Raw genomic sequence first — 27,120 nt, forward strand, 5'->3', positions numbered from 1 at the left:
TACAACAAATGTGCTTTAATTTTTGTTTATAAATAACATAAAAAACAAACTATAATTAAAGTGCAGTATTACATTTTTTAACATGGTAAACGTTTGGTCAGATGGACACTAGTTGTCATCATATAGAAAATCCTGAGGAGACTCAACAATATTTTCCTGCTGGGTGCTTGAGCTATCACACATTGGCTCCCAGTAATCATGAAGCTTTCCCTGGATTAAAGAATAAAGAAAGAAAATGTAAATACAGTGTACACATGTAATACCTATAGTGGAAATACACTCTGCTAAGCAGTGGCCAAAACAGTTTTTTCTTTACACCTAACTACAACTACTGGATGAAGCGACGAATGTAGATCCAAAAAGATATTACAATACAGCAAAAGATCATACATACGGTCGTAGGCAAGGAGAGATCTCAATGCCACAGCCGCTTTAGCTGCTCTACAAGTTATCTTGCATTGCCACTTATTATTTATTGCATCTTAATATAATATAAATAAAAGTTTTGTTTACCTGATTTGGTCGAGAATAAAGCAGCAGTTCTTGCCATCTACCATGTATTCTGGCAACTAAATCTTTCACCTAAAACAAATTAAATTAATAAAAGTACTGTTATTGTGCCAAAAATTATAAAAAAAAAAAAAAAAAAAAAAAAACACAAAACTTGCTATGTACTTGTTATTATGTTTTTAGTCTCCTTTCCCCTGTTCTGAGTTGCTGCTTTCTGTTGAAGAGACAAAAAACCGTGTGTGAGCTGTTCACTCAGTCTCTGCTCTGGACTCCCTCCATCACTTCTGAGACAGCTCATGTAAACAGTGTCCCTGGCTGGGAGTAATGCCAGGAGGGTTATTCTAATGCTGTTGACATCATTGTCATTAACCATCCCTGCATTAAAGAGTGCAGAGACTGCCATCCAGAGACGCTGTTAATATGAGCCATCTCAGAAGGGAGACTGAAAACTGGGAGAAGGAGACTGAAAAGATATAAACCATGGAATGAATAGTTAGTCTCCAGGAGGGAGGAATTATTTAACATGTATTTTACCTGAGCGGAAAGCTCCTTTAAAAAGGTTACCAAAATTAAAACAAGAAGGTGCCTGAATTTCTGTAGCACAAAATACTGAATTCTGGAAAGATGTTAGAAGGCTGTACTACATTTGGGTCCGCACTGCCACAAACAGATCGGACTGCCCCTAACTGCTGCTCACTGCTTAAATTTGGCATTGGTCCATAAAGTATTACTACTTAGTTATTATTAAAAGTTATTATTACTACTTAGAACAAAAGAAAATGTGTTTTTAGAAAAAAAAATATATATATAAACCCAAACATTCGGCTCAATAAAGTACACCATGAAAGATCACAATTGCATATCAAATGTTATGCTGGACATCCTAGGATCCAAGCATCCATATGGATGTTAATGTGACGTGTATCAGTCCAAACATTGTTGCAGACCACACCTTTCCATCTTCCAGTTTTCAAGATTTAAAAGTATTTGATTTTTTTTTTTAGAATTTACACTAGTTATGTAACTTGGAAATTATGGAACCAGTGTAGCTTTTAGTGCTACAGTGTTTGCATAACTTATTCATGTCAATAGTAGTTACACAAATAGCCAGCTTTGTTGTTTTCGGCTTCCTAACTACCCTCAGTTACCGTAAGCAGACCAGAAGGGGTCACAGGGCCCTTGATGTGGAGACTGATCTGCGGATATTGGAGACATTATGGAAGGGACCAATGTACCTTTGTTCGGTAGAAATATCTAGCATGCTCCCGGATATCACTTTTTACATGCTTCTCCAGTTCAGTGCATAGTTTCAGCAGATGTTTCTGTACCAAAGAGGAAAATAAAAAAATATATATTTTTTTACCTATACACACACGTTATCTACCTCATTTTTATACAGACTGTCCTGGTTTATGAAGGCACATTAGTTACATGTGAAGTACTGCACTTACTCTCTGTATGGAAGGTGGCTCATCTGAGCTACTGGCATCATTTACAAGCTGTAAAAGGCTGAAGGTCAGATAGTATGCCTAGAAGATAACACACTGGATAAGGAAATCAGACAAAAAACAGTGTTTGATAGCACTTTTCTTAAATACATTGTATACATTAATTTATGTGTACGTATCATAACTTTTATTTAGATTCTAAACAGGAGATCTGAAATAAAGCATGTTTGCAATAATTATTTTATTATGCTGTAAAACAAAGCTATACTTACTTGAACTCCAGGTCCCGTCTCCTGAAGACAGCTTTCTAGTTTTGTGCTGGTTGAAAAACAAAGAGAGACCAAACACAGGAAGTCTCCTGCGTTTGTTTTGTTATTTTCACCAGCACAAGACTACAAAGCTGCCTTGAGGGGACTGGACCTGGATACCTGAAGTATAGCTCTGATGATCATAAAGCATGATCACTAAACAAAAAAAAATTTTTTACTACAAACTAGCTTTATATTACATCCCCTGTTGGTTTATATTTTATGAGTTATAACAAAAGTCAGCTTTTGTATCACTACCAAAAAAAAAAACACAAGTAAGCTCCAGTAAAAGACAGATGGATTGTCAAATGGAGATAGAAGAGATTTCAAGTTTTCATAGCCCATTACCTCTTGATCCAAATCGAGTAAAGTCTTAGACTCATTTTCAGGACTTTGTTGCAATTTCTTCACCAATGATGAGGGCCTCACTTGAGACATTACGTGACATAAAAAGCGCATCTTGTAAAAAAACATATTGGAAAATTGTTAAATAAGATAACTGGAGTGAGTTTCATCTAGATATGTGCTATATTGCATGCAGTGTACAGGTATATAGGTGTACAGTTGCATTATTTGAGAAAATACAGTGTATGTAATGGTTTGCAGTTTGAGTCCAAATCCACATGATGCAAACTATTTCCATATCGGATTCTGCCATAAACTATTAACTATGCAGCAGAATGATCAGCATGCGTTCACATGCGTTGTACTGTATATTGCTGGGGATGTGTGGTGTGTTCTTTACAGTGAAAATCCACAGCTCATCTGTGTTGTGCATTCCTAGTCTATCTGTAAAGAGCAGCTAGTCTTTGCTTTGTAGATTGTTTTGCTCTTTAGACGGCAATACTACTAAACGTCTCCTGTGCAATTCCTGATATAACAAAAAAAAAAAACCTAGAGTTCAACAGACTTATAAAGTCAGTGGGAACTCCTAGGATCTATTGTTTTTATGAGATCCTTAAAAGCTGGTATGAAAGCCATGATGCTAAGGCTGGGTTCACACTGCGTTTTTGCAATCCGTTTTTTTCATCCGTTTTTTGCAAAAAAAGGATGGAAAAAACGGATGCATTTGTGTGCATCCGTTTTTCCATTGACTTCCATTTTTAAAAAAAAAAACAAAAAAAAAACGGATCAAAACGGATCAGTTTTTTTTTTTTTTGACGGATGCAAAAACGTAGCTGACACTACTTGTGTTCGTTAAAAAAAACGGATCCGTTTTTTTTTTACAATGGAAGTCAATGGAAAAACTGATTAAAACGAATGCACACAAATGCATCCGTTTTTTTAATCCTTTTTTTTTTGCAAAAAACGGATTGCAAAAACCCAGTGTGAACCCAGCCTAACCTGAACAGAACCCTAAAAGCAATAGTAAAATGTAACAGTAGACTATGGTCATGCCAACAATACAGAGGATGAAATTTGCATGTAGTTACATACCTGAGAATCATAGTCCAAAGGTACATAAGAGCAGTTTCCATAGAGAATATTGGATATGAAAATCAGGCTGAGGTGTTTTCGCAGCTGTCTGAGAGTGCAATAAAAAGAGGATAAGACCAGAGGATAACATGCATTTAACAATACATTATGTCAAAATTAAATGTAATAAGAAAGCTAAGATGCCAGCATTGGTGTATTCGGTACGAACATATCCATACATAATGTCAAAGTGCCACTTCCATAGCCCAGACAAGTCAAGTGTTTTTTTTTCACCCATCAAGCATGGTAATCCAATGACAATTCACTCTCACAAAGTGATGTAGGCATTGTCATAAAACTTTTGATCTGTCTCATCAATTAGAAGAACGAGCTGTGAGAAGTTTGAGGTAGCAACTTCATCCCCAGGCTTGCAGCAATCTCCATTGAGGCAGCTACATTACAAGTTTATAGAGATGCCTAAATAGAGGTGATAGAGTGCTGCACTTCCCTGCTGTCAATTTCCCACTTATTCCTGAGTTACAAGGGTCAAAAATGTGGGATTTTGTAAATTTTTTAGTATAACAAAGATCCTGTCACTATATTACCATGCCTGAAAGGTGAATAAACATTGACTTCTCAGGACTATTAGAGTGCTATTTTGTTTGCCATGAGGGTACCTCAGACACTGACCACCCATTCTGCACAACAAATCCCAGCAGTGTGCCTTTCTGCAGGAGATAAAACTACTTGTGCAAAAAAATCTGGTATGCGTAACTTCCACCAAACACCATTTTACAAAACTTTGCACTTTACTTGACCAAGAGGCACTGTTAAAGTAAGTTAAAGTAAGTTTATGTGCCCCAACAAATGTGCCTATTCTGGGCCCACATTTTAGCATAAAAAGGAGCCAATACTTGGTGCAGACTTAAAGGGAACCTGTCACCCCGTGGCCCCAGGCAGCAACTGACATACAGGGACATAAAGCTCAATATACTTACCACATCGGTCCCGGTCCCGTCCTGGATCCCGCCGTTCACCCGGAGAAATCGCTGAATCTTCTTCTCACGCCCATTATGGTAATGAGCTGAGATGAGTCCAACGTCCATAGGAATCAACGGATGAGTCCAGCTTATTCATGAGGTCCTCTTCTCGTTGCCGCCCATCCACTGCTCCTGGAACTTGATTGACGTCTTCAGTCTTCTCACTTCTTCTGCGCATGCACGGTCAACAGTGAAGCTGTGGAGCGGCTTCAAGTGTGAACTGCGCATGCGCCGAAAACGTCCGTCACGGCGCCTGTGTGGGATCCGGCGAGAAGAATGAAGACGAGGAGGAAGGTCAATCAACAGTCCGAGGCGTGGAGAAGGCTGGACTTTGGGCCTGGCGTCGCTCATTACCATAATGGGTGCGAGAAGAAGAATCGACGATTTCTCCGGGTGAACAGTGGGATCCGGGATGGGACCGGGACCAATGTGGTAAGTATATTGAGCTTTATGTCCCTGTATGTCAGTTGCTGCCTGGGGCCACGGGGTGACAGGTTCCCTTTAAACTAGACAGTTTATCAACAAGTAAAAAAAAATTACTACCTTCCACGATCCTCTGAAGTTGGAATGAGCTGCAGCAATTTTATGTAGTTATGATGGTGAATGGAAAGTTCACTTATAGCATAAAACATTTCTGGCATCTAAACAAAAAAATAAATGAATTAAAAAAAAAAAATAAAGGAAAAAAAAAAAAAAAAAAAAGACAGTTTGTTAAAGTGTCACTGTTGTTCAAATTTTTTTTGCAGAAATCAATAGTACAGGCGATTTTAAGAAACTTTGTAATTGGGTTTAACCGAAAAATGCATTTTTATCATGAAAAACAGTTTGAAGCTCTCCCCCCTGTCTTCATGGTTCTCTTATGGAGAGGGGAGGGGTGCAGGGAGATGAGGCACCAAAACAGGACAACAAAAAGTTAATTTACTGCTACATCACCGGGCTATCTCCTCTGAAGTCAGCACTGACCTCTCTAACCTCTGAATACCGGCTTTCACATAGGTCCCCCTGTGTAATCCTTTGTTCTCTGCTGGCGACTAATCTCCCTCCTCCCCTTTTTTTTTTGCAACAACAAAAAAAACGACAGTGACACTTTAAATAGATTTGCCATATTTTGACACCACTTACTAGTCTGTCCCAGGACTTGATATTTTGAAGCAGTGTTTCAATGAGACAGTGCAAGTCCATAGCAGGAAAGTCCTTTAACTCCTTTTCTAAATGCAGTTTTAGGAGGAGAACTATGAGTGCAAGGATTTCGAGGTCAAGGAAGCTTTCTCTGCAGACTGCAGAGCAAAAACCTAAAAACTGTAGAAGTGCACACATTAGATACATAGCCACTTGCTTTGTCCCATTTGTTTCTCCTAGCATTTTCCTAGACTACATGGAGATATGTTCCACTTATTTATTACTGTGGGTAACCATGAAGGAGCTTTATTTTAATAAAGTTACAAATTCTGATTACTTGTTACAATGGGGAGGGGGGGTTGTGTTCTAGGTTGTAGAAGCGTTAAAAAAAAAAAAGCAAATAAGTGAAATTTTCTGACAATCATTTACACACAGTTGCATATAGCATAAATAACTGCATATGCCACACTACAGTGTTTCTTGTGGATTCAGCTACATGCATCAGATTATAGAAACAATACAGCTGTGTGCAAGAGACCTTTCGCGGAAATATCTTTATTCTTTTACAGGGTTGTGTTCACAATTTGTTTATATTAAAAGATGTTTATATGTCTCTTACCTTAATAATGTGAGCAATCTGAAATTCTGGAACACAAGAAAATATTGGTTCAGAGGGGCCGCTTTGCAATAACTCAGCCAGGGGCAGTGCAGATCTGGTAATGAAATCAATTAGTTATTGCAACAAATGTTTACTATTAATGGTGCGTTCACACCTACAGGATCTGCAGCTGATTTTCTGCAGCAGATTTCATTTAAATAACTGAACACAGCATCAAATCTGCTGCAGATCTGCTGCAGATCCTGTAGGTGTGAACGCACCCTAAACAAACAAGGCACAAAAGCCAAAGTACAGGGAGGGAGAAATCCATATTGTGATGTACGTTAAAATCAGAATAACTTAACAACAGGAATCACTATACCACCTGTACACAAGAGGATATGCACAAAAAAAAAAAAAAAAAAACAATTACGGAGCCTCAGTTACAAGTCTCAAAACACAAGACTAACCAGATATCCCTTCATGGAAGGACCTAGCAGAGAGGAGGCTACTCTAAGTAAACAACCAAAACCAGCATATTAAGTGTCTCTTTCAGACAATATCCAACTCAATTACTGATGATATACTGATAATGGTCTGATGATCCACAGAAAGCTGTTTCTAGGTGTTGCCCCTTATCAGTGTGGTGCAGGATTCTGGCTATGCCTGGAGGGATATCTGGCTAGTCTTCTTAGGCTGGGTTTACACGTACTGCATCCACAGCGGATTTCATGCTGCGAGTTCGCAGCGAAATCCGCCACAGATACCTTCCCATTTACTTCAATGGGATGACATACTAAACCCGGGTACATACACTACTGGGTCCCCACTCCGGCTTGCTTTGGGCGCTACCGGTGTCATGAAATATGGGTAGCTTGATGGTTGAACAATTGGTAAAGGAACATTGTGCACTTTGTTTCCACCTTTTAGGGTACGTGCACACTTTGGAATCGCGACTGGAAAAAAAACGATCACGGATTCCGCAGTTCCCACCCGCTCGCGGGCTCTGGGGGCCACACGCATCTCCGCCCGTGCCATACACTCCATTCTATGGCCGGGCCAATTCCGCTGTCCGCCGAAAGAATTGACATGTCAGTTCTTTCGTCGGAAGGCGGAATACGACCGTGCCTAGAATGGAGTCTATGACACGGGCAGAGACACGCACAGCCGCCACAGTCTGCGAGCGGGTGCGAACTGCGGAATCCGTGATGGTTTTTTCAGTCGTGATTCCGTAGTGTACACATACCCTAAAGGGAGGAAAGGAAGTGCACCATGTTCCTTTACCAGTTGTTCAACCATCAACCTACCTCTATCTATGTTTATTTGTGTGTATAGTTGGCATTACTGCTGGGAGGTTTATAAGGCAATGGGTTTGTGCAAGTATTGCCTGCAGACAAGCAGTGTTGACGGATTTGGGAATTAAGGGGGGAAACCAGCCAGTTGGAGTGGACTCTGTATAAATACTAGAAAGTATATTATCTATAGCCATTTACTAATTATACTGTAATATAAACCTATGTATTTATTCAGGAAGTTTAGTACATCACAAAACATCATGCCTTGAACTAACACACCTTCAGCTACAAATAAAGCTTTCCCTACAACATAGGTTCCAACTCAAAGATGCTCAATTCCCAAAGCAGAAACGTACACTCCCTTAACAACCAGAATACCATGTTCCTCTGGGAATATTTCAATAGCTTACATTTGCAGTAACCCTTTGCCAAAGCGAGTTTACCGAGTAAGAGAGCCAGATCAACTGATGAACGAGCATGTTCATTAGTTGATTGAATCTTTTTTCTGGCGTTGCGAACGAGCACAGATCACACTGATCAGCACGATTCCTGCCTAACATTGGTTCATGTAAAAGGGCCCTAAGAGGCAAGAGGGCCCTATTCCACCGGACAATTATCGTTCAGATTATCGTTAAATCGTTCGAATCTAAACGATAATCGTTCGGTTGAAATGCAGTTAACGATTAACGACCGAACGAGAAATCGCTTTATAAGACCTGGACCTATTTTTATCGTTGCTCGCTCGCAAAACGTTCGCAAATAGTTCGCATTGAATAAGACGTCATTCGGTCGTTTGCTATAGATACGAACACAATAGCGAATAAATAGCGTAGAAAAACTATCGCAATTACGATCGTAAGTAACGATTATCGTTCAATGGAAATAAGTGAACGTTTTTAGGTCTTTCGCAATAGCGGTCGTTTGAAATCGTTAACGATTATGCAAACGATAATCGTCCTGTGGAATAGGGCCCTTACAATGGAGCCAGTTTAGCTATCTGCAGGAATTGGTCTAGCTGTAATACCTGGAAGAAACTCACATAAACACAGAAATAACTTTCAAATGCAATGCAACAACAACACTAAACAACCTAAGCAGTAAATCCCCTCATAAGCATCTACTCCTAAAGTCATTCATTGAATATCAATCGATATATAAGGTATATGGAGGCCTTTTAATATGGCCATGCACACAGGACCCTTCTCCATTAGCCCGTGTACAAAGCTACTAAAAGGGCAGCTACTGTTCTCTGGCGGATTTGTTGTGAACATGCACTGTATTACATTGACTGCATGTCTCAAGGACATGTCAAACCTTCTGATCAGGTTTGGGTCCCTACTAAATTGTAAATATAGTTGGGAAAGCACATGCTAGTACACTATTTCCCCCTAGCAGTAATCTCTGACCAATAGCAAGAGATGTCTTCAGTATAGGTCTATTGGGTTTCCTTCTGCAACCGCAGAGAAATCTTGACCAGTCGGAGAGTGAAATGTGTTACTGTCCACTTCAACAGGCTATATCTAGAAATTATAGGAGTCTGAACCCCAATAGGTTAAATCTTTTGACACATCTCAGCAATAAGCCAAAAGTTTTTGTTCTAGGACAAGAACACTTTGTATACTAGGTAATTGTTAACTTACCCAAACTCTATAGAGCTGAATGAAGGCCGAATATGTGGGAGAGGGAAGAGAGTATCGAAGTGAATCCCCATGTTTGCAAACACAGTAGCTATATCCAACAATGATGGAGTCCAGGGTTTCTCTTGCAGATATGACACTATGAAAATGGAGAAAATTATCATTGAAGATCTGGTTATCTTTAGGTTGCTGGATTCACCAAGTACGGTGGGCCAACTTATACTGCAATGTACCAGGGGCAGGATCATTTATCAAACGCTGTCTTCTATTTTAGCCCAGCATAAAAGTATACAATCGGGATCATGTAGTCTCTAGTAAACTAGGTTTAGTTCATTACAGTATACCTCAGCATACTAACATATACCAGCAACATAGGAGCCCAGTGTAGTGTGAACCAAGCCTTAATGTTCTGCTCCAAACATGTAAGAACTCTTAAATACATTACAAAAAACCTCAATTTGCCCTTATGTCTATGCTAAGAGGTAAACTGACTATGGGCCTTCATACAACCATAAAAGGGTAAATCTGTTTTGATTAAAGTTGATATTTACAGTGTCACTGTAATTTTTTTTTTTTTTTTTGCAGAAATGAATAGTACAGTTGATTTTAAGAAACTTTTTAATTGGGTTTATTAGGCAAATATGCCATTATCTGCATTCAAAAATACTTTCCCCAGCCCCCCCCCCCCTCTCTCATTCACTGCAAATTATCAGGAAATTGTGTCTTGTTGCATCAGACATGTCCCTGTCTGTTCTATAGAGAGGGGAAAGGGAGGAGGGAGATTAGTCGGCAACAGAGAGCAGAGAACAAAGGATTACACAGTGGGAGCTGTGTGAAAGCCTCTATTCAGAGGTCAGTGCTGACTTAAGAGAAGATAGCGAAGTGATGTAGCTGTAAATTAACTCTTTGTTGTCCTGTTTTGGTGCCTCCTTCAAACTACTTTCTCATGATAAAAACATTTTTCGGCTAATAAACCCAATTACAAAGTCTGTACTAAAATCGCCTGTACTATTGATTTCTGCAAAAAAAATTAAACAACCGTGACACTTTAAGTTGTAATAAGCTTCTTTGGAATAACTGGTAACCATACTTACGATTATTGCAAGAAATCTCTATCAGCGTGTGCAGAAGTTTAACGGAAACGGCGTATGACGGATGAACGGAAACCATCTGTAAGAAATTGTTTGCCGTTTATTATTCATTGCAATCACATTCTACACATTAACCTGGTTACACTGCGGCAGGTATATCATTTATATATCTGTGATACATATTTCTGTGCTAACAAGCAAAAGTATCATTTTTATAAAAACTAATCTTTCAGGATACTATGAGGTCTTGCTTAAGGGTAGCATATTCTCCTGACATACCCAGTCTCCTCCTATTATCTTCTCTGTACCAGTGAATACAACCAGGCATATAATCATGAGAGGTTTTTCATAGCAACTTTATTAGCCCAATGGCACAATTTTGTGCGATTTGAAATAATGGGGGAGTGCATCTGTCCACAAAATATCTTTAACAAGTTTGTCATCTAGATTTCCTGCACAGTTGGGGTCCCTATGGTTATGAGGGGCCTGAAATGATGCTTACCTGGAACATCCACTTCATTAGAAAATCGGGACATTTCTTAAATCGATACAAAAAAGTAAAAAAACCCTCCGTGGCCAATGTGATTTGATTTTCTTGACTACAGCTGTACGAGAAAGGGAAAAGGCAACTATATTAAACAGGCACTACATTTTCAACAACATTTTAAAATAGTACAGGTAAATATATGAAACAGTATAATATATATTATATGAAAAATGCCTCTTTCTGCTCTATAAGGTCTTACATGTTGTTGGTGCTTCTGAGGGTGCTGTACAGAGAAATAGTGATGCAGGACCCATCCCTCCTGTGTGTGACACTTATGGAAGCCATCACAGCAGCTAAACCCCACTGATCTCAGGGACAACTGATAAAAATAGATACAGCCTATGATTGGCCATAGCAGTGACCTCCCCCTCTCCTCAACCAGTGATTGGCTGAGCGGGCGCTTCCTGCATTCCCAACAGGAAGTGATGCTCAGCCAGGAACGTACAGAGTTTTATTCTAATTTTTCCCCAGCCTTACCTTGGGCACAAAGACTTTATTTGTTTAAAACCTAAGAGTGGCACGTACACCACTATTTATGGCACAAATTGATATATACACGCAAATTTACCTTAGTGAACACCCCCTCCCCCTAGAGTGTGTATGCTATAGGAAGTTAAGGAACCTTGTGATTGCTTGCACCGTTCACTGTAATATCTATGTATTGCAGTAAACTGTCAGATGGCAGATGTCCCATTACAGACTAATACAGGCAGCCTGTAATAGGTCCCCTACCTTGGAAGGTAGGTCTTCGGAAGAAACACTATTATCATACCAGATCCATGGCCAAATAGACTTCATAAGTCCCTCGTGCACTGCTTCTAAATACCTCAATGCGCCTGTCACCGCTGGCAACAACTGGATCAGATGCTGGTCGGTAACCACAGCTGTCAGCTACAGAGGTCACGTTTTTTGCAGCATACTTAGTAGAGATGAGCACAACTACAATAAGTTGGTTTTGCATCCATCTTCTCAAAACCAAACATACTGTAGTTTTGCTCATTTCTAATACCAAGGTTGGTTGCAGAAAGTTTTTTGCTGTTCTCAGGCAGATTTGTGTCTTCATATCATGTAACTCATTTAGTCTGCAAACTTGTGAAATATGTACTTCACTTTTTTACCTATTTATTTCCTGTAAGATAGTGTATCATGGTGCAAGCATAAATGAGAAGCCCCATGTTTGCTTTGCAAGATGTCATATGCATGTGTGTATAAGTTAACTTACCTGAAAATGATCCTTTCCTCAGAATTTACAGAAGAGAAGTCTGAATGTTTTAAGTCAAGTGTACGGAGACTAAAGATCGCTCCAGACTTCGCTAGATTAAAGATCTCCTCCCCTGGATGCTGATCTGGTATTGCATTTGGGACCAATTTAAATTTCTCCAAAATCTCTCTATGAAATGAATTATGGATAATACAGCAATCTGTGAATAGTTACACAAAAGAACAGTCCAGAGATCTACACAACATCCATTAAAACATTTATGTGAGTACCAAAAGCAGTTTTTAGACTGTTTCTAGTTTGAAGATTGTAATCCACCATAGGCAGGGTCCTCTATCTCTATGTACCACTCTAACATTTACTTTATTCATGTAATTTGTTTCTGGATTTTGTAGCGTTCTGTATAGTAACCCTGATCACTTGTATAGAGATCTAGAATTAAGGGGGCTTTAAAAATAAATAATTTGAACATGATTTTGCAGTGAGCTATTAAATGCAGTAGTAATGCGGCTCATAAACGTTATTACTACGAAATAAACCATCACTAAATTTTTCGAAGATTCATGTAAACAATCAACAGTGTTTACCTGTGCTCGTCTGTAAGTTCACCATCCTCGGCAGTGTCATTTTGTTCTTCATTGGCCACCCCCAAACCATTCTCTAAATCTTCATGTAGCAGCTTTTCCATTTCATCAATCCTGATGCATATAAACCAATAAGACAGACAGTTTTCATAACACTGTTTCAGAGCCCTCTGCGCTTCTAGGATATGTAGTTAAGACTTCCCCCTAGCCTCTCTATTGTAAGCAGCCCAGATTAAAGTGAAGCTGTAAAGGGCTACACAAGTTAAAGGACAACTCCCACGAAAAATGTTTTTTGCTTATTTAACACACATTACAAAGTTATATAACTTTGTAATGTGGTTAAATACTCGGTCTGGCCCCCTACCACCACTTTCGGACCCCCGACCCGGAAGTTGAAGAAATTATACATTATCTATTACGGTCGTCACTGTCCTCTTCTCCCGGGCGCCATCTTGAGACAACGTCAGAGCTAGGGGGGGGTCCGGGTCTTCTTCCTCCTCAGCGTCTTCATGGAAAGTGAATGGGATAGAAAAGGCTGCCGGTGCACATGCACACCAGCAGCCTTTTCATTGGCTGCAGCGCATCACATGGCTTCCAGCTTGCTCAGCCCTGATTGGCTGAGCTTGCTGGAAGCCATGTGATGCGCTCAAGCCAATGAAAAGGCTGCTGTTGCACAAGCGCACTGGCAGCCTTTACCATCCGCTGGACCCGGAAGTGAGAGACATCGCTGGACAGCAGTGACGGAGAAGCGGACGGCGGGCGAATCGAGTGGCGATCGTCACCAGAGGGATGGTGAGTATGGTGTCTGTGTTTTTCTTTTCTTTTTTTTTTTTGGGGGGGGGGGGGGGGGGGGGGGGTCCCACGGGAGTTGTCCTTTATTAAGCTATACCAGCTGGTGGATATAAGAAAACAGAGAGGATATTTCCTTTCACAGACACTAGACACCTAAGGTGTATATAGGCTGCTAATCAACAATAAAGGAGAAGTCAGGTGAAAAATTTTATTAAAGCACTGTATTGCCCCCCCAAAAGTTATACAAAATCACCATTACACACTTATTACTGGAAATGCTTATTAAGTGCTTTTTCCCTGCACTTACTACTGCATCAAGGCTTCAGTTCCTGGATAAAATGGTGATGTCACGGCCCAACTCCCAGAGCTGTGCAGGCTGTGGTGAGGATGATGGCAGAGGGATGTTCAGTGTCACTCCAGTGCCCTGTGTCCCTCTGCCATCATCCTCTCCAGCAGCCACAGCCCACACAGCTCTGAGAGTCGGGTCGTGACATCATCATGTTATCCAGGAAGTGAAGCCTTGATGCAGTAGTAAGTGCAGGGTAAAAAACACTTTATAAGCATTCCCATAATTATTTAAGTATATTTTGGTGATTTGTATAACTTTTGGGGGGTAATACAATACTTTAAAAAATTTTCACTGGACTTCTCCTTCAATGGCCATGTGCCCTGGACTGAAGGCATTCATGCCTCCCAACAATAGTTAAGGGGAGTTGTGGAGGCAAAAAAAAAACCCCAAAAATGTATATATATTTCTTTGACAACATTACATAAAACTTTATTTTTCAATATGTACTATTTTTGCATTAAATACTACACTGGATAGCAGAAGTAATAGCTGAAACCACAATTCATTACATATACAATTCCAGATTAGACAAACCTTTTGCTCTCCTCATGTTCTTTCACTAGTCGATCCAAGTCATTGGCATACAGCAAGGACGTTTGCAGATTTGTTTGGACATTTTTTGTTACCTTAAAAAGAAAAAGAAAAGTTAAATAAGACAACGTTCAATACAGCAACAGACAATTCATGTATATATTTAGTCTAAAGTCAGACATACTGGAGTTCCAAGTGAAGACTGTGTTGAGGAAACAAGTGAGTGGTCTAGGTTTTGCCTTTGTGGGGTTGCTGGAACCGCTTTAGTTGCCATGTTGAAAATCTCATCTAATGGTTTAAAGGTCTCTTCTTCTTCCACATTATCACTACTTAAGGAGAAACCTGTAAATGAATCATCACTATCCAAGGAATCCCAAAGAGCTCTGTAAGAAGCTGTTTTTTTATTTGACTTCACACTGCCTTCATCCGAGTCAGATGCAGAAGTACTGTGGCTAGGTGCTGGGGATGCCAAACCACAGTCTATAGCCTCACTGGAACTTGAAGTAACGTTTTTAACCTGTAAAGATAAACAACAAAATAAAATCAATAAGCTAAATTTAAGTCTACCGCCACTGCAATATAGAAATACACACACAAAAGCAAAATGCAACAAGTACTGAATCCAGTGGATATAATTAACAATTAACAACAATTGTTACTGTTTAGATTTTTCTAACAAATCCTATACAAGCTTCTTGTATGGCTTAGGTTAAGCTGACCATACAAGAAAGACAGCAGTCAGTTCACCTGACTTCCGCTATTAACACTCAGCCTGGGCCACATGTGCATGTCTGCTCTAATTGGAAGATAAGTCTCTAGACATTGTTGTCAGGTGGCCACCATATACATGAGACCGTCATCAAACCCTATCTAAAAATGCATTTAGGTGACCTTTATCTCATGTAATTATGCTTATCTAGCCATTAAGTTTTAGCTTACATTAGCATTATTAGTCAAAGGGGTTATCCAGTGTTATAAAAACATTACCACTTTCTTCCTGAGACAACACCTGAGTCGTGTTGTCTGTGGAAGACAGTGGTCATGTTTTTCTAATGCTAGATAACTTAGGGCCCTCTAGTGTGAGACCTGGGCTGATCAGCTTTATTGCCTTGCATTTTAAAAGGGGTTGTCCCTGATGAGATAACCCCTTTCCATTATATTATATAAATCTCCAGGGAATCAGTGTATTCTTATATCTGCTATAACAATACTAACTAAATATATCCAATGGACTCACAATAATTGCTGCATTTAAAAAGTGACAGCTATGGGGTGATGGCCCCATACTGTACATAGCTGCAACGCCATAAAGCCTGCAATTGAGGAAAGAAATAAAAAACACTTCTACACACTACTATGAGGTTGCACACACTCATACCTGTTGACCAAACTGATTTGACCCAGTTGTCCCTAGATTGACAACTAGATTCAAGTTTTTCTTCTGTGTTAGTTCATCCTGCCACAAGTCAAGGGGTGCCTGTGAATCTGATGTTAATAAGTTAAGAGACTTTAAAGGAGAGCACTGGTTTTGCCTACTTATCGTAGTCTGAGGTATATTATTAAAGTACCAGTCATTACATGATGGAGATAGCCTCCCCAAAATAGTCAGCGCGCTTTTACCTCTAGAACGTGACCGGCATTTTACAGATGATGAGTGCAGACCAGTATCACTGCTGAAGACATGAACAGCCTTAAAATCATCTGAGAATATTTTATACCCTCCTTTGTCATCTAAATAAACCTTTGGATTGACAGGCAACTTAAGTCTCTTCAGCAACACCCTTGGAGACAATAAACTCCTTCCGCAATTTGGACAAAACTCCTCAAAGTTTCTTACAATTGTCTGATCTTCTTTTCTGACTTTACAGGGCACAAGGCGGAGGTTCATGTTTTCCGATGGCGTCAGGACTGTTCTGGGTCTCTGAAATGTGGTTGACGTATAATCCCAAGATTCAGCATCTTGAGGCTGCAGCTTCATTGAGTCACTGTTGACCGATTCTCTAAAAGCAGCAATAAGTGCATCTGTGGAGAGAAAACAGGATGCCATCAAATATAACAGGGTATCTCACTTTATAAAAGAGAAGAGATCACAATGATCTCACAGGAATCTTTAGTTCAGAGTTCCTAACTACAACTCTCATCATGCCATGACAGGAAAAGCTGGTTATAGGAGCTGCAGCTCTAGACAAATTTTGGACAGGTTTCAGTCTCCATTCATTGTTTCTAGCCAATGAAAAGTGAAAATGGTCATGGGCTGGGACAAATATATTACAAAGTTGAATAACTATCCATCATACATACTGATGATTTTTTTTTTGTTTATCTGTTTTTTGTTTTTTTTTTGCCAAAACACAAACGGTGTAAGCTTTTATATGTCTGCCTATGACATATTAAAGGATGTGAGCACTGTGACCGAAAACTAATGTGAAAGGCTTAGCAGGTAGGGAGCAAAATATGAGAAGCCCAGGACGAAAGAGACCTGCTCTTCAGCAACCAGGCAGAGAGGGAAAAAAAAGAGGATTTTTTTGTACTCACCGTAAAATTCCTTTCTTGTGGCTTCATTGGGGGACACAGCACCAGTGGGTATAGGCTACTGCCACTAGGAGGCGACACTAGACAGAAGTAGTGACTCCGCCTGGCAGGCTATACCCCTCCTACAGACACCAGGCTAATTCAGTTTAGTCACAAGCAGTAGGAAAAGAAAAGAAAACAACAGGCAAAAAAAACAGGCTGGTCCCGGGAACTAAACCCAAGAACAGAACAAGCCCCGGGAGCAAGAACTTCAAAACACCAGGGTGGGAGCTGTGTCTCCCAATGAAGCCACAAGAAAGGGATTTTACAGTGAGTACAAAAAAATCCTCTTCTTGTGCCTGTCATTGGGGGACACAGCACCAGTGGGACGTACAAAAGCAGTCCCAGAGGGTGGGGAAAGAAGATTACAATCCCCATGCGGCCTGCCTAACGCACAGCGGCCTGCAAAACCTTGCGGCCCAGACTGGCATCAGAGGAAGCCAGGATATGGACCTAATAAAACTTTGAAAAAGTGTGAACTGAAGACCAGGTGGCGGCCTTGCAGACCTGGGACACTGAGGCCTGATGGCGAACCGCCTAAGAGGCCCCCACAGCCCGAGCAGAGTGAGCGGTGACCCGAAAAGGAGGAGCCCTGCCACGAACGCGGTAGGCCTCTCCGATGGCAGCCCTGATCCAACACCCAATGGTGGTCTTGGAGGCAGCCAGCCCCTTGCGCAGACCCGACGGGACCACAAACAGGGAATCAGAGCGGCGGAAGGGAGCAGTGACGGACAAGTAGATCCGTATGGCCCGGACAAAGTCCAAACAATGCAGGGACAGTTCCCTAGGATGGGAGGGTGCAGGGCAAAAGGAGTGGAGAATGATGTCCTCATTATGGTGGAATGCCGACACGACCTTCGGCAGGAAGGAGGGAAGAGGACGAAGCACAACCTTGTCCCTGTGAAGGACCAGATAAGGGGAGCGACAAGAGAGCGCTGCCAGTTCAGACACCCTACGGATGGACGTAATCGCCACCAGGAAGGCGACTTTCCAAGAAAGGAAACAAAGAGACACCTCCCGAAGAGGCTCAAAGGGAGGATCTTGCAGAACCTCGAGAACCAAATTAAGGTCCCAGGGCTCTACAGGCTGTCGAAAAGGAGGAGCCAAATGGACCACCCCCTGAAGAAAAGTCTTCACCTGAGGGCGAAAAGGAAGAGCCGGCTGAAAAACAGACAGGGCGGAAACCTGCGAACGCAAGGTGGAATGACTGAGGCCCTTATCCAGACCGGATTGCAAAAAGGAAAGAACCTTGGGCGTGGAACACACCAAGGGATGAAAATTATTCTGTTCACACCAAGAAAAGAATGCCTGTAAATTGGGGTGGAATATTGGCCCTTGTGAAAGGAGGTCGGCCCGCAGGGGAAGACGCCAGGGGGCGTCGGCCAGGAGGTGCACTACGTCGGCGTACACGGACCGGCACGGCCAGTCTGGAGCGACAAGAATGGCGGGAACGCCAAGTGCCTTGATGCGCTTCAGGACTCGTGGGAGAATGGGCAGAGGAGGAAAGGCGTAAACCAGGGAGAACTGCTCCCATGGGGTTACCAAGGCGTCCACCGCCAACGCGCGAGGATCCCGGGCTCGAGTCACATAGGTGGGGAGTTTGTGGCCTGGAGGCGAAGAGATCCACGTCTGGGAATCCCCACCGCCGGCAGATTTGAACACACACCCTGGGATGAAGAGCCCATTTGCTGTGATCCAGTCTTTCGCGGCTGAGATAGTCCGCTGTTCAATTGTCCACCCCGGGAACGTGGACTGCCGAGAGCCGGAACAAACCGCTCCGCCCAATGAAGAATGCGCGCGGCCTCGGTCATGACAGAGCGGCTCCTGGTGCCGCCTTGACGGTTCAGATAAGCACACGGACTGGGTAACCCCTCAGGAGATCGGTCCACTGAGACAGGGCGAGGAAGATGTCCCGGAGCTCCAGGATATTGATGTGAAGCCGTGCCCTGACCCAGAGCCCTGAGCCCTGAGGCTCCCGAAGACAGCCCCCCCCCCCCCCCGGACAGGCTGGCATCCGTAGAGATGACCCGCCAATTAAGGGGGAGAAACGAGCGGCCGAGAAGGACCACCGGAGACGTCAACCACCAAAGAAGATCCCTGCGAACAGCAGGGGACAGGAGGATCTTCTTGTGGAGAGAGAGGGGACCTGTCCCACTGAGACAGAATCGCTCGCTGCAGAGGGCACGAGTGAAACTGAGCGAAGGGGATTGCCTTGAAAGAGGAGACCATCTTGCCCAGGACTCGCATGCAAAGGCGAATCGAACAGGGGGCGCCCGAGCGGAGCAGAGTGACTGCCGAGCGCAGGGAGGCAACTTTGTTGGGAGGAAGGAGAACGTGGGTCGTCTTGGTGTTGAATAGCATCCCGAGAAACTCCATAGAGCGGGAGGGAAGTAGGGATGATTTTTTGTAATTGATCAGCCAACCGAAATTGGTCATGAGATAGAGTGTGATCTGGAGACTGGACAAAGGGTCCTGTTTGGAGCGATCCTTTACCAAGAGGTCGTCTAGGTATGGCAGGACAGCCCCCCCCCCTTTGACCAAAGCAGAGCCATCAAAGGTGCAAGGATCTTGGTAAAGACCCGAGGCGAGCCCGAAGGGCAGGGCAACGAATTGGAAATGTCCAGAACCAACGGCAAAACGTAGGAAACGTTGATGACTGGCTGCGATGGGAACATGCAGATAGGCATCGCGGATGTCTATAGACGCAGGAAATTCATCCTGCTCTAGAGACGCGACCACCTATCGCAAGGATTCCATGCGGAACCGCCGAAGGTGAACAAACCTGTTCAGCCGTTTCAAATGCAGGATAGGACGGACCGAGTCGTCCTTTTTGGGGACTGTGAACAGATTGGAATAGAATCCCTGGAAGCGCTCGGAGGGAGGAACTGGGACCACAACTCCTTGAGCTAGGAGATTCTGAACCGCCCGAAAAAACTCGGAAAGCCGTGCCGAAGAGCGTGGGAGATTTGATGGAAAAAAGCGAAGAGATGGAATGCACACGAACTCCATTTTGTATCTTGAGGACACCACCTCCCGAACCCACACATCGGACACATGGGCAAGCCAAATCTCCTTAAAGGAGAGCAGACTACCCCCTACTTGAGGGAGAGACCCGAGTGGGGAAGGACCCTCAGGAAGAAGACTTGGGGGCAGGACCCTTAGAAGGGCGAGAAGGGGGCTGCCAGGAGAGGCGGGGTTTGAAGGAGGGCTTCCAAGCCGGGCGACGACATTCCGGAGGCTCAAAGGAGCGGAAATGGCTGGAATGTCTGGGAGGCTGAGGGCACCGGGACCGGTTTTGAGGGAGTAAGGAGCTCTTCCCCCCCCCCCCCCCTGTAGTGTCCGAGATTATTTTATCCAGCCGCTCCCCAAAAAGTCTGTTTCCTGCAAAGGGAAGAAAAGTCAGCCTTCTTGGAGGCGGCGTCAGCTGACCAGCATTTTAACCAGACAGAGCGTCGGATGGCTACAGAGTTAGCCAGGGCCCGCGCAGACAAACGAGCAGCTTCCTGAGAAGCGTCGCACAAGTATTTGGATGCATGTAAAATCTGTGAGGCCAGAGACAGGAGATCCTCACGGGGGGTGTCAAGGGAGAGGTCATGGACTAACTGCCTGGCCCAAGAGGAAAAAGCCTTGCTGACCCAGGATGCAGCAAAGGTAGGACGTAGGGCCGAACCAGCTGCAACAAAGACAGACTTCGAAAAAGCATCGATTTTCTTGTCCACTGGGTCAGTGAGTGAAGCACCATCTGCCAGAGGCAGAGTAGTAGACTTGGAAAGTCGAGAAACTGGAGGGTCCACAGATGGGGGCACTGTCTATGTAGTGACCAAGTCAGGGGAGAAGGGAAACAAAGCCTTGGCACGCTCCGAGGTGGCGGAGAGGGGTCGCTGGGAAGCGGAACCGCCTGCAGTGGATCTGGGAGGAGAAAGGTCTGAGGAACATTTAGAGGGTGACTGTGAGACAGAGTCTAGGTCTCTTATGACACTGTCCTCTGGAAGGGGAGTCAGGAGATACCCTGGAGGGTCCTGCTGCTGGAGGCGCCTGGGAGGGCAACCGCTCAATGGCATGGATCATGACCTGCGACAGCTTAGAGAGGTCACCGATCGCCTAGGACAGGGACCTAGCCCACTCAGGAGAGGCTACATCTGAACCTGGAGGGGGGGGGGGGGGGGCTCCTGGGAAGTGGCACCAGGGTTAAGGCATAGCAGGCAGAGGGAACCAGGCTGACCGCAGGGGAACTTCTTATTGCAACGAGCACACGCAAAGTGTGTCGCCACAGCCACGGGAGCGAGCTCCCTAGGGGGGTCCAGACATGGTAGCTAGGGCTGTTAGCTTGGGGAGTGGAGGAGGGGGAATATCACCCACTGGGTGAGCCTACCAGACCCTGGAGCTGGAGCTGGGCCACGCTGGAACTTCTGCACTGGAAGCTGGAGCTGGGCCACGCTGGAATAGCTGCACTGGATGCTGGACTGCTGCACTTAGAGGCTTAATTAGCCGGCGCGGCAACGTGACCCGCGCCGGCTAATAGAGGCACTGCCCGGGACCCTGCTCTGAACACCCCCCGTGGCACCATGACGTGGCATCAGATGCGTCATGGGTCGCTAAGGGGTTAACAAACACAAGACAATAACATCAACCAATAAAGACCCACCTACTCCCTACAACTACATTACTATTGCTGGGCTTCTTTATGTCAACCAATCAGCAGGGGTGTCAGGAGGCCCCCAACTAGTCCAATATCCATGGCTCATCCTAAAGCTAGGCCACTAGTCTGCATTACATAATGTGCCCAAAATAAGGAACATACCTGGCTTGTTGGATGGCTTAAAGAACTCTGTAATATGGTGGTTTCTGCAAAGAAAAAAAGATATGTGGTAAATAGTACATCGACACAATTTTATCACTTTTTGTAAAGATTTTCTTTGGTAGCTGAAGCTTTTCCTTGTTCTTCTATGCAGCTTATTGTAATCCTATTTCTATATGCTTCTTGTAGCTTTTTGGAGTCAGAGACTTTATTTGCTGCAGTCCTTTCCTTTCAATATAATCCTCTGTTCTTATTACTGAAAATGTAAAGCTCCGTGACCAACTGGGTGTCACCACTATCCAACCAGAGCTCATAGTGTAAGATGTGGCAACACCCAGTGGGTTATTGAGTTCTAGCAAGGCTGGGTTCACACTACGTTTTTGCAATCAGTTTTTTTTTTTCAAAAAAAGGATGAAAGACCGATGAAATAAACAGATGCAGCTGTGTGCATCTGTTTTAAACTGTTTTTCCATTGACTTCCATTGTTTAAAAAAAAAAAAAAAAGAAAACCAATATTTTTCTTTTTTTTTAACGTACACAAAAATGAGGTCGACCACGTTTTTGTGTATGCTAAAAAAAGCAGATCTGTTTTGATCCCTTTTTTTATAATGGAAGTCAATGGAAAAACGGATCAAAACAGATGCACACAGTTCTTCAGTTTTTCATCCGTTTTTTTTTTTTTGCAAAAAATGGATTGCAAAAACGTAGTGTTAACCCAGCCTAAGAACAACAGAGGAATGGCGCATCACAGCGCTATAAGAATATGTCATCGAGAACTGTTCTTTTATGAGGAATACAATTATATAGTAAAATATAGCAGGCCAGGAGAAGGAAGCAGTTATAGGACTGAAATAAGTTGCACAAGCAAATGTAGCTGGTTGTAATACAATGTATGTGACTGAGGGTTTTATAGCAAATCTCACTATCTCTACTGTAAGACAGATATACTGCAACTCCACTTTTGAAATTAAGAGACAAGAGTGAAAAAGAGAGAAGTGCAGAGAGGCTTGTGCAAGCAGCAGTGTGCTATTTATGTGTCAGACAAACAAGAGCCATTCCCATGGGTCCACAACAATGACTAAGCGCTAACTGGCTGGTAAAACCTAATACAAAACATATGAAGTGGAATAGCAGAGAAGAAACCCAATTTGCCACCGAATTTGTTACTATAGTGAAAGAGGGAATTTCTAGGACAGAGTTACCTATTTGGCTGTGTTTATACACATTTCATTGCAGTACTGTCACAGTGCTGCAGAGTCTTCACAGAAACAATCCAGTACGGCAATGAAACTGCAATGAGTGAATGGATTTGAGAAGAGGAGAAATCTCAGTCTTTCCTTTATGACCTGTTCTCTGTTTATAGTCTGTTCCTGGCTTTGGCTTCAAAAATGTCAGATACACAGATCAGTAATTGTGCACTCTTTGCTGCAGTCAGCTGTTTGCCTCCAAGACGCATGAAGCCTGCTGATAGCCCTCTACTGCGCAAGAGGCACCAAGGATGATGGTCTCTTGCCTTCATCCTAGGTGCTGTTCCGATGCAGTTAGTCGTTTACACCTCGGTCTAGTAAAAGTGTTTGGAGCACTGGGGCACCATTAGGAGCAGCGAATCGGCGATATAGGGGGTGAGGCAGTGCTCTCTTACTGGACAGAGAAGTAAATGACTAACTGCATGGGAACGACACCGAGGATGATGGCAAGACACATACCTTCATCCTCGACACCTCCTGCACAATAGGTGGCTATCAGCAGGTTAAATTCAAGTTCAGAAGTGAAAGCACTGTTATCTGTAGGGGACACCGGCGACACCACAACAGGACACTGAGGGGAGCGCAGAGAAGCAAGCATCTTTAAAAGGGCTGTCATTCTTATCCGCTCTGAATGTCTAAAATCATCTTATCCACGCTGACAACACGCTGCTCCCTCCCTCCCCCTCCCTTTGTAGACACAGGACATGTAATCTCCTCTCCGGGGGCCGGGTTAGCTGTCTTTTAACTTGGTAACCCAGCCCCTCAGGAGACATCATCTGCATCATCTCCATGCACCTGTGCTGCTTCCACAGACTTACATGTGTCCCTGAACCTAGATTTCTGTCATATGAAAAGTTATAGTTCTACCTCTGCTTGCTGTCACTGAATGCAGGTATATGTACCTGTCTTTGCGTCACAGCTCTCTATATTCTAAGTGTTATGGATGTTCTTAGAGTCTGGATGGAACTAGAACGTTTTTATTCACAGTCAGCAAGCAGAGATCCAAACCTACACTATACACTCCCCCGGGTAAACAGATTCCCTGTTAAACAGCACACAGCTACACCATGCGTGTGTCAGCTCTGCTAGCATTCTCTGCACAGACCTTGGTCTATCAGTGGGAAGAGATGAGACATCAGTATACATCAAACATTATAAAGCATTTGAAAAAGAACCAATATTCTGACATGTGCAACACTGCGGAATACAGACATGGGAGTTGTTACGAGCAGCCAGGCCCACCTCCCTCACGCCCATAGGGGTGTGATTACAGTGCTGGACAAGCCCAACAGTTGTGACTAGTTTGAAGAGATAGATTGCCCAAATGACTAGTTCACCCTAATTAACATACAGCGCAGGAGGATTATGAAAGTAGATTTTTGTGAAACAGCGGGCAGGGGCAGAGGGAATAGTTATATTAATAGGCAGTCTATACAATCAAGTATTTGCAACGTTTGATCCCTTTTCAGAGATTTTAGATGTGATTGGTTCCCTTTAAAAAGGGACCAAATGCCAAATCATTTCAGTAAACGAGCGCCAATCTGCTAAATCTGCACTCATTTTCTGGACCTATTGGACGAACCGATAATCAGGAAATAAGGGCTGCATGGACATTGTTAGCGATGTCCATAAAGCCCTTGCCCAAACTCCTGACTAAAGTGGTCAGGCCTCTCCCCGTTCCCGGTCTTCTCTCATGTGCTCTGCAGTTTCCCGCTGCAGCCTGTGATTGGCTGAGCAGCCTGTCAGCTGACAGGCTGCTCAGGCACTGCAGCCACCAGGACTGGGAACCTGCGAAGCACAGTAGAGAACACTGGGAGCAGAGAGAAGTAAGGTGTCAGAGGTATGGGGAATCATCAGCCGTACATCGCTATAACACGTAGCAATACGCGGTCAATGCCCGACGATTTCAGGTCCAAACCTAAAACAGTCAGCGGATAATAGATGTCATTGGCTGATCGTTGTCTCTATTACACGAAGCAATTATCGGCTCGATTCGGCCCATTATAGCTCCGTGTAATAGGGCCCTTAGAGTCATTGCTTTCAGCTTTTTACGTACTTGGTGGCCGGGTACTTCATGCTGTCACTATACAAAAACAATAGCAGTGAGGGGCCTGGAGCTCCTGTCTATTATTACAGATGTGTAATACAGTATGCAGTCTGATCATGATACAGGCTAGAGAGAGCAATAGGCACTACTGTGTCCAGTTCAAAAATAAAAAAAAATTGTGTATGTGGGAGTATTGCACGTAATACGGTGGTGCTTACTTATGGGATAGGTAAACAGGAAATCTTCACCAGTAGAAACACTAGAGTATAAGGGCACTCACCATTTAAAATTTTTCTTTCCTTTTTTATGAATTCATGTTCAGGGTGGGTTTACACGTACCAACTCACAGCGGAAATCTCGCTGCGAGTTTAGCAGCGAGATCTGCTGCGAGCTAAGGTCCTGGCAGGCCCCTGGGACTACATACATAGTCTTTCAGACCGCTGCGAGTATGTAATGCAGCCGCCCCCTTAACCCCTTCGGCTCCCGCGCTGTCTGTGTATTCATTACCTCTCTCCTTGCTGCACGGGGTCCTGGCCTCCTGCTATCCCGCCCAGCCAAAAGTGGCTGTGGCTGGGCAACACAATGATTGGCTGGGCGGGAGAGCAGGACGCTAGGAGAGAGGTAATGTATACACAGACAGTGCGGGAGCCGAGCGGCAGCCGAAGGGGTTAAGGGGGCAGCTATATAGTCCCAGGGGTCTTCCAGGACCTTAACTTGTAGAGGATCTTGCTGCAAACCTCGCAGTAAGACCTCCGCTGCGAGTCGGTACGTGTGAACCCAGCCTATAAGTCCACGGTAGACGTAGCAGGTAACGAGGACGCCAGCAGCTTCTCAGCAGTGTGACAGCTGTTTCGCGTAACTAATTACGCATTACCAGACCTGGTGATGTGTAATTAATTACGCAAAACAGCTGTTACACTGCTGAGAAGCTACTGGGGTCCTCGTTACCTGCTACGTCTACTGTGGACTTAAAGTGACTGTACCACCAGGCCCAGGCTGAAGCACTGGAGGCGGGCCGACCCACCCTTAGTGGGAAGAAACCCCAGTCCCTCCATTAGAATCAATGGAACCCTATCATAGTGGGGCAGGGGTTTTCTCCCACTAAGGGTGGGTCTGCCGCCTCCAGTGCTGCTGCCTGGGCCTGGTGGTACAGTCACTTTATAGGTAGACATAGGCATCTGTCACTCATGGCTGGTGGTGCAGGGAGAAGCTGCTGGGGACTGGCCCAGTGACTGCCAGCTCAGGCAGCAGAGGGATGACAGCTTCCTGCCAGCCGTGCCATAGCTTCTATATAGCGCTATCCCGCTGCTATAGCTGCCCACAGGAGACAATGGACGGTGCAGTCCCGGTAGACAATACAGGCCCGGCCGGGACCGCCCCCGGACCGCCCACTCCTGCATAACGCCAGGACCGTCCCGATAAAGCCAGGACTGCTGCCGTCCTACAGCCGCCTCTATCTCTGCAGAGCTCGGAGAAGGACGCCCCCCTGTGACGGGCGGGGAGGGGGCCATTACCTAGCACCACCACACGTCCCCGCTTTCTTCTTAGCGACGGGACTTTCAGAGGCGTCAACCGGAGATAAATGAAACCTGAGGGTCCGTCGTGTCATCCCGGTAGCCTGGCCCCGGCTGCGGCCGTCCAGCTTAGCGCCTAAATCCAAAGCCCTTTTCGCGCCATCTTTCCCCGGAGAGTTTGGACACAGCACTTCCGGTTAATAATCGAGCGCAGAGTGCATCGAGCTTCCCCAGCCGTAGCTAGGCGGATCCTAGAAGCAATCGAGTCTGCTTCGCTTCTTGATTTTTTTTTTAAACAAACTTTATTAAGACGATTGACGTTTACAAAGTTGTAACTTGTTATGATAAAGCAAAGAGTGACCCCTGGTGGATAAAGTGTACTGTTTAGCAACATATTCTAGGCTGTGTTCACATATCATGCACCAAAGACCCATGTAATGAACACCAATTGTTTGGAAT

At 44.0% G+C, this 27,120-nt stretch overlaps 1 protein-coding gene across 1 annotated transcript; it reads right to left on the reverse strand.

The window, feature by feature from the left end:
- SLF2 (SMC5-SMC6 complex localization factor 2) lies at positions 1-26,903 on the reverse strand. Its single transcript, XM_069980196.1, has 19 exons — positions 26,662-26,903; positions 21,857-21,900; positions 16,322-16,506; positions 14,669-15,001; positions 14,488-14,579; positions 12,816-12,926; positions 12,232-12,399; positions 10,965-11,067; positions 10,466-10,541; positions 9,375-9,510; positions 6,461-6,554; positions 5,845-6,021; positions 5,266-5,363; positions 3,704-3,791; positions 2,615-2,725; positions 1,962-2,039; positions 1,746-1,832; positions 514-582; positions 1-210 (listed from the first exon to the last, which is right to left on the reverse strand). Exons 1-19 carry the CDS (start codon positions 26,754-26,756, stop codon positions 109-111), a joined length of 2,247 nt encoding a protein of 748 aa, XP_069836297.1. The 5' UTR covers positions 26,757-26,903; the 3' UTR covers positions 1-108.
- Between the last annotated feature and the right edge of the window lie 217 nt (positions 26,904-27,120).

This window comes from Dendropsophus ebraccatus, chromosome 8 (genome assembly GCF_027789765.1).
Source record: "Dendropsophus ebraccatus isolate aDenEbr1 chromosome 8, aDenEbr1.pat, whole genome shotgun sequence".
Taxonomy (NCBI): domain Eukaryota; kingdom Metazoa; phylum Chordata; class Amphibia; order Anura; family Hylidae; genus Dendropsophus; species Dendropsophus ebraccatus.

Coding starts and splice junctions, on each gene's coding strand:
- SLF2 (XM_069980196.1), bottom strand. CDS start 26,756: ATGACACGACGGACCCTCAGGTTTCATTTATCTCCGGTTGACGCCTCT. Junction 16,507..21,856: donor TAAGCCATCCAACAAGCCAG/GTATGTTCCTTA, acceptor TTCTCTCCACAG/ATGCACTTATTGCTGCTTTT. Junction 1,833..1,961: donor AGCCACCTTCCATACAGAGA/GTAAGTGCAGTA, acceptor TCTTTGGTACAG/AAACATCTGCTGAAACTATG.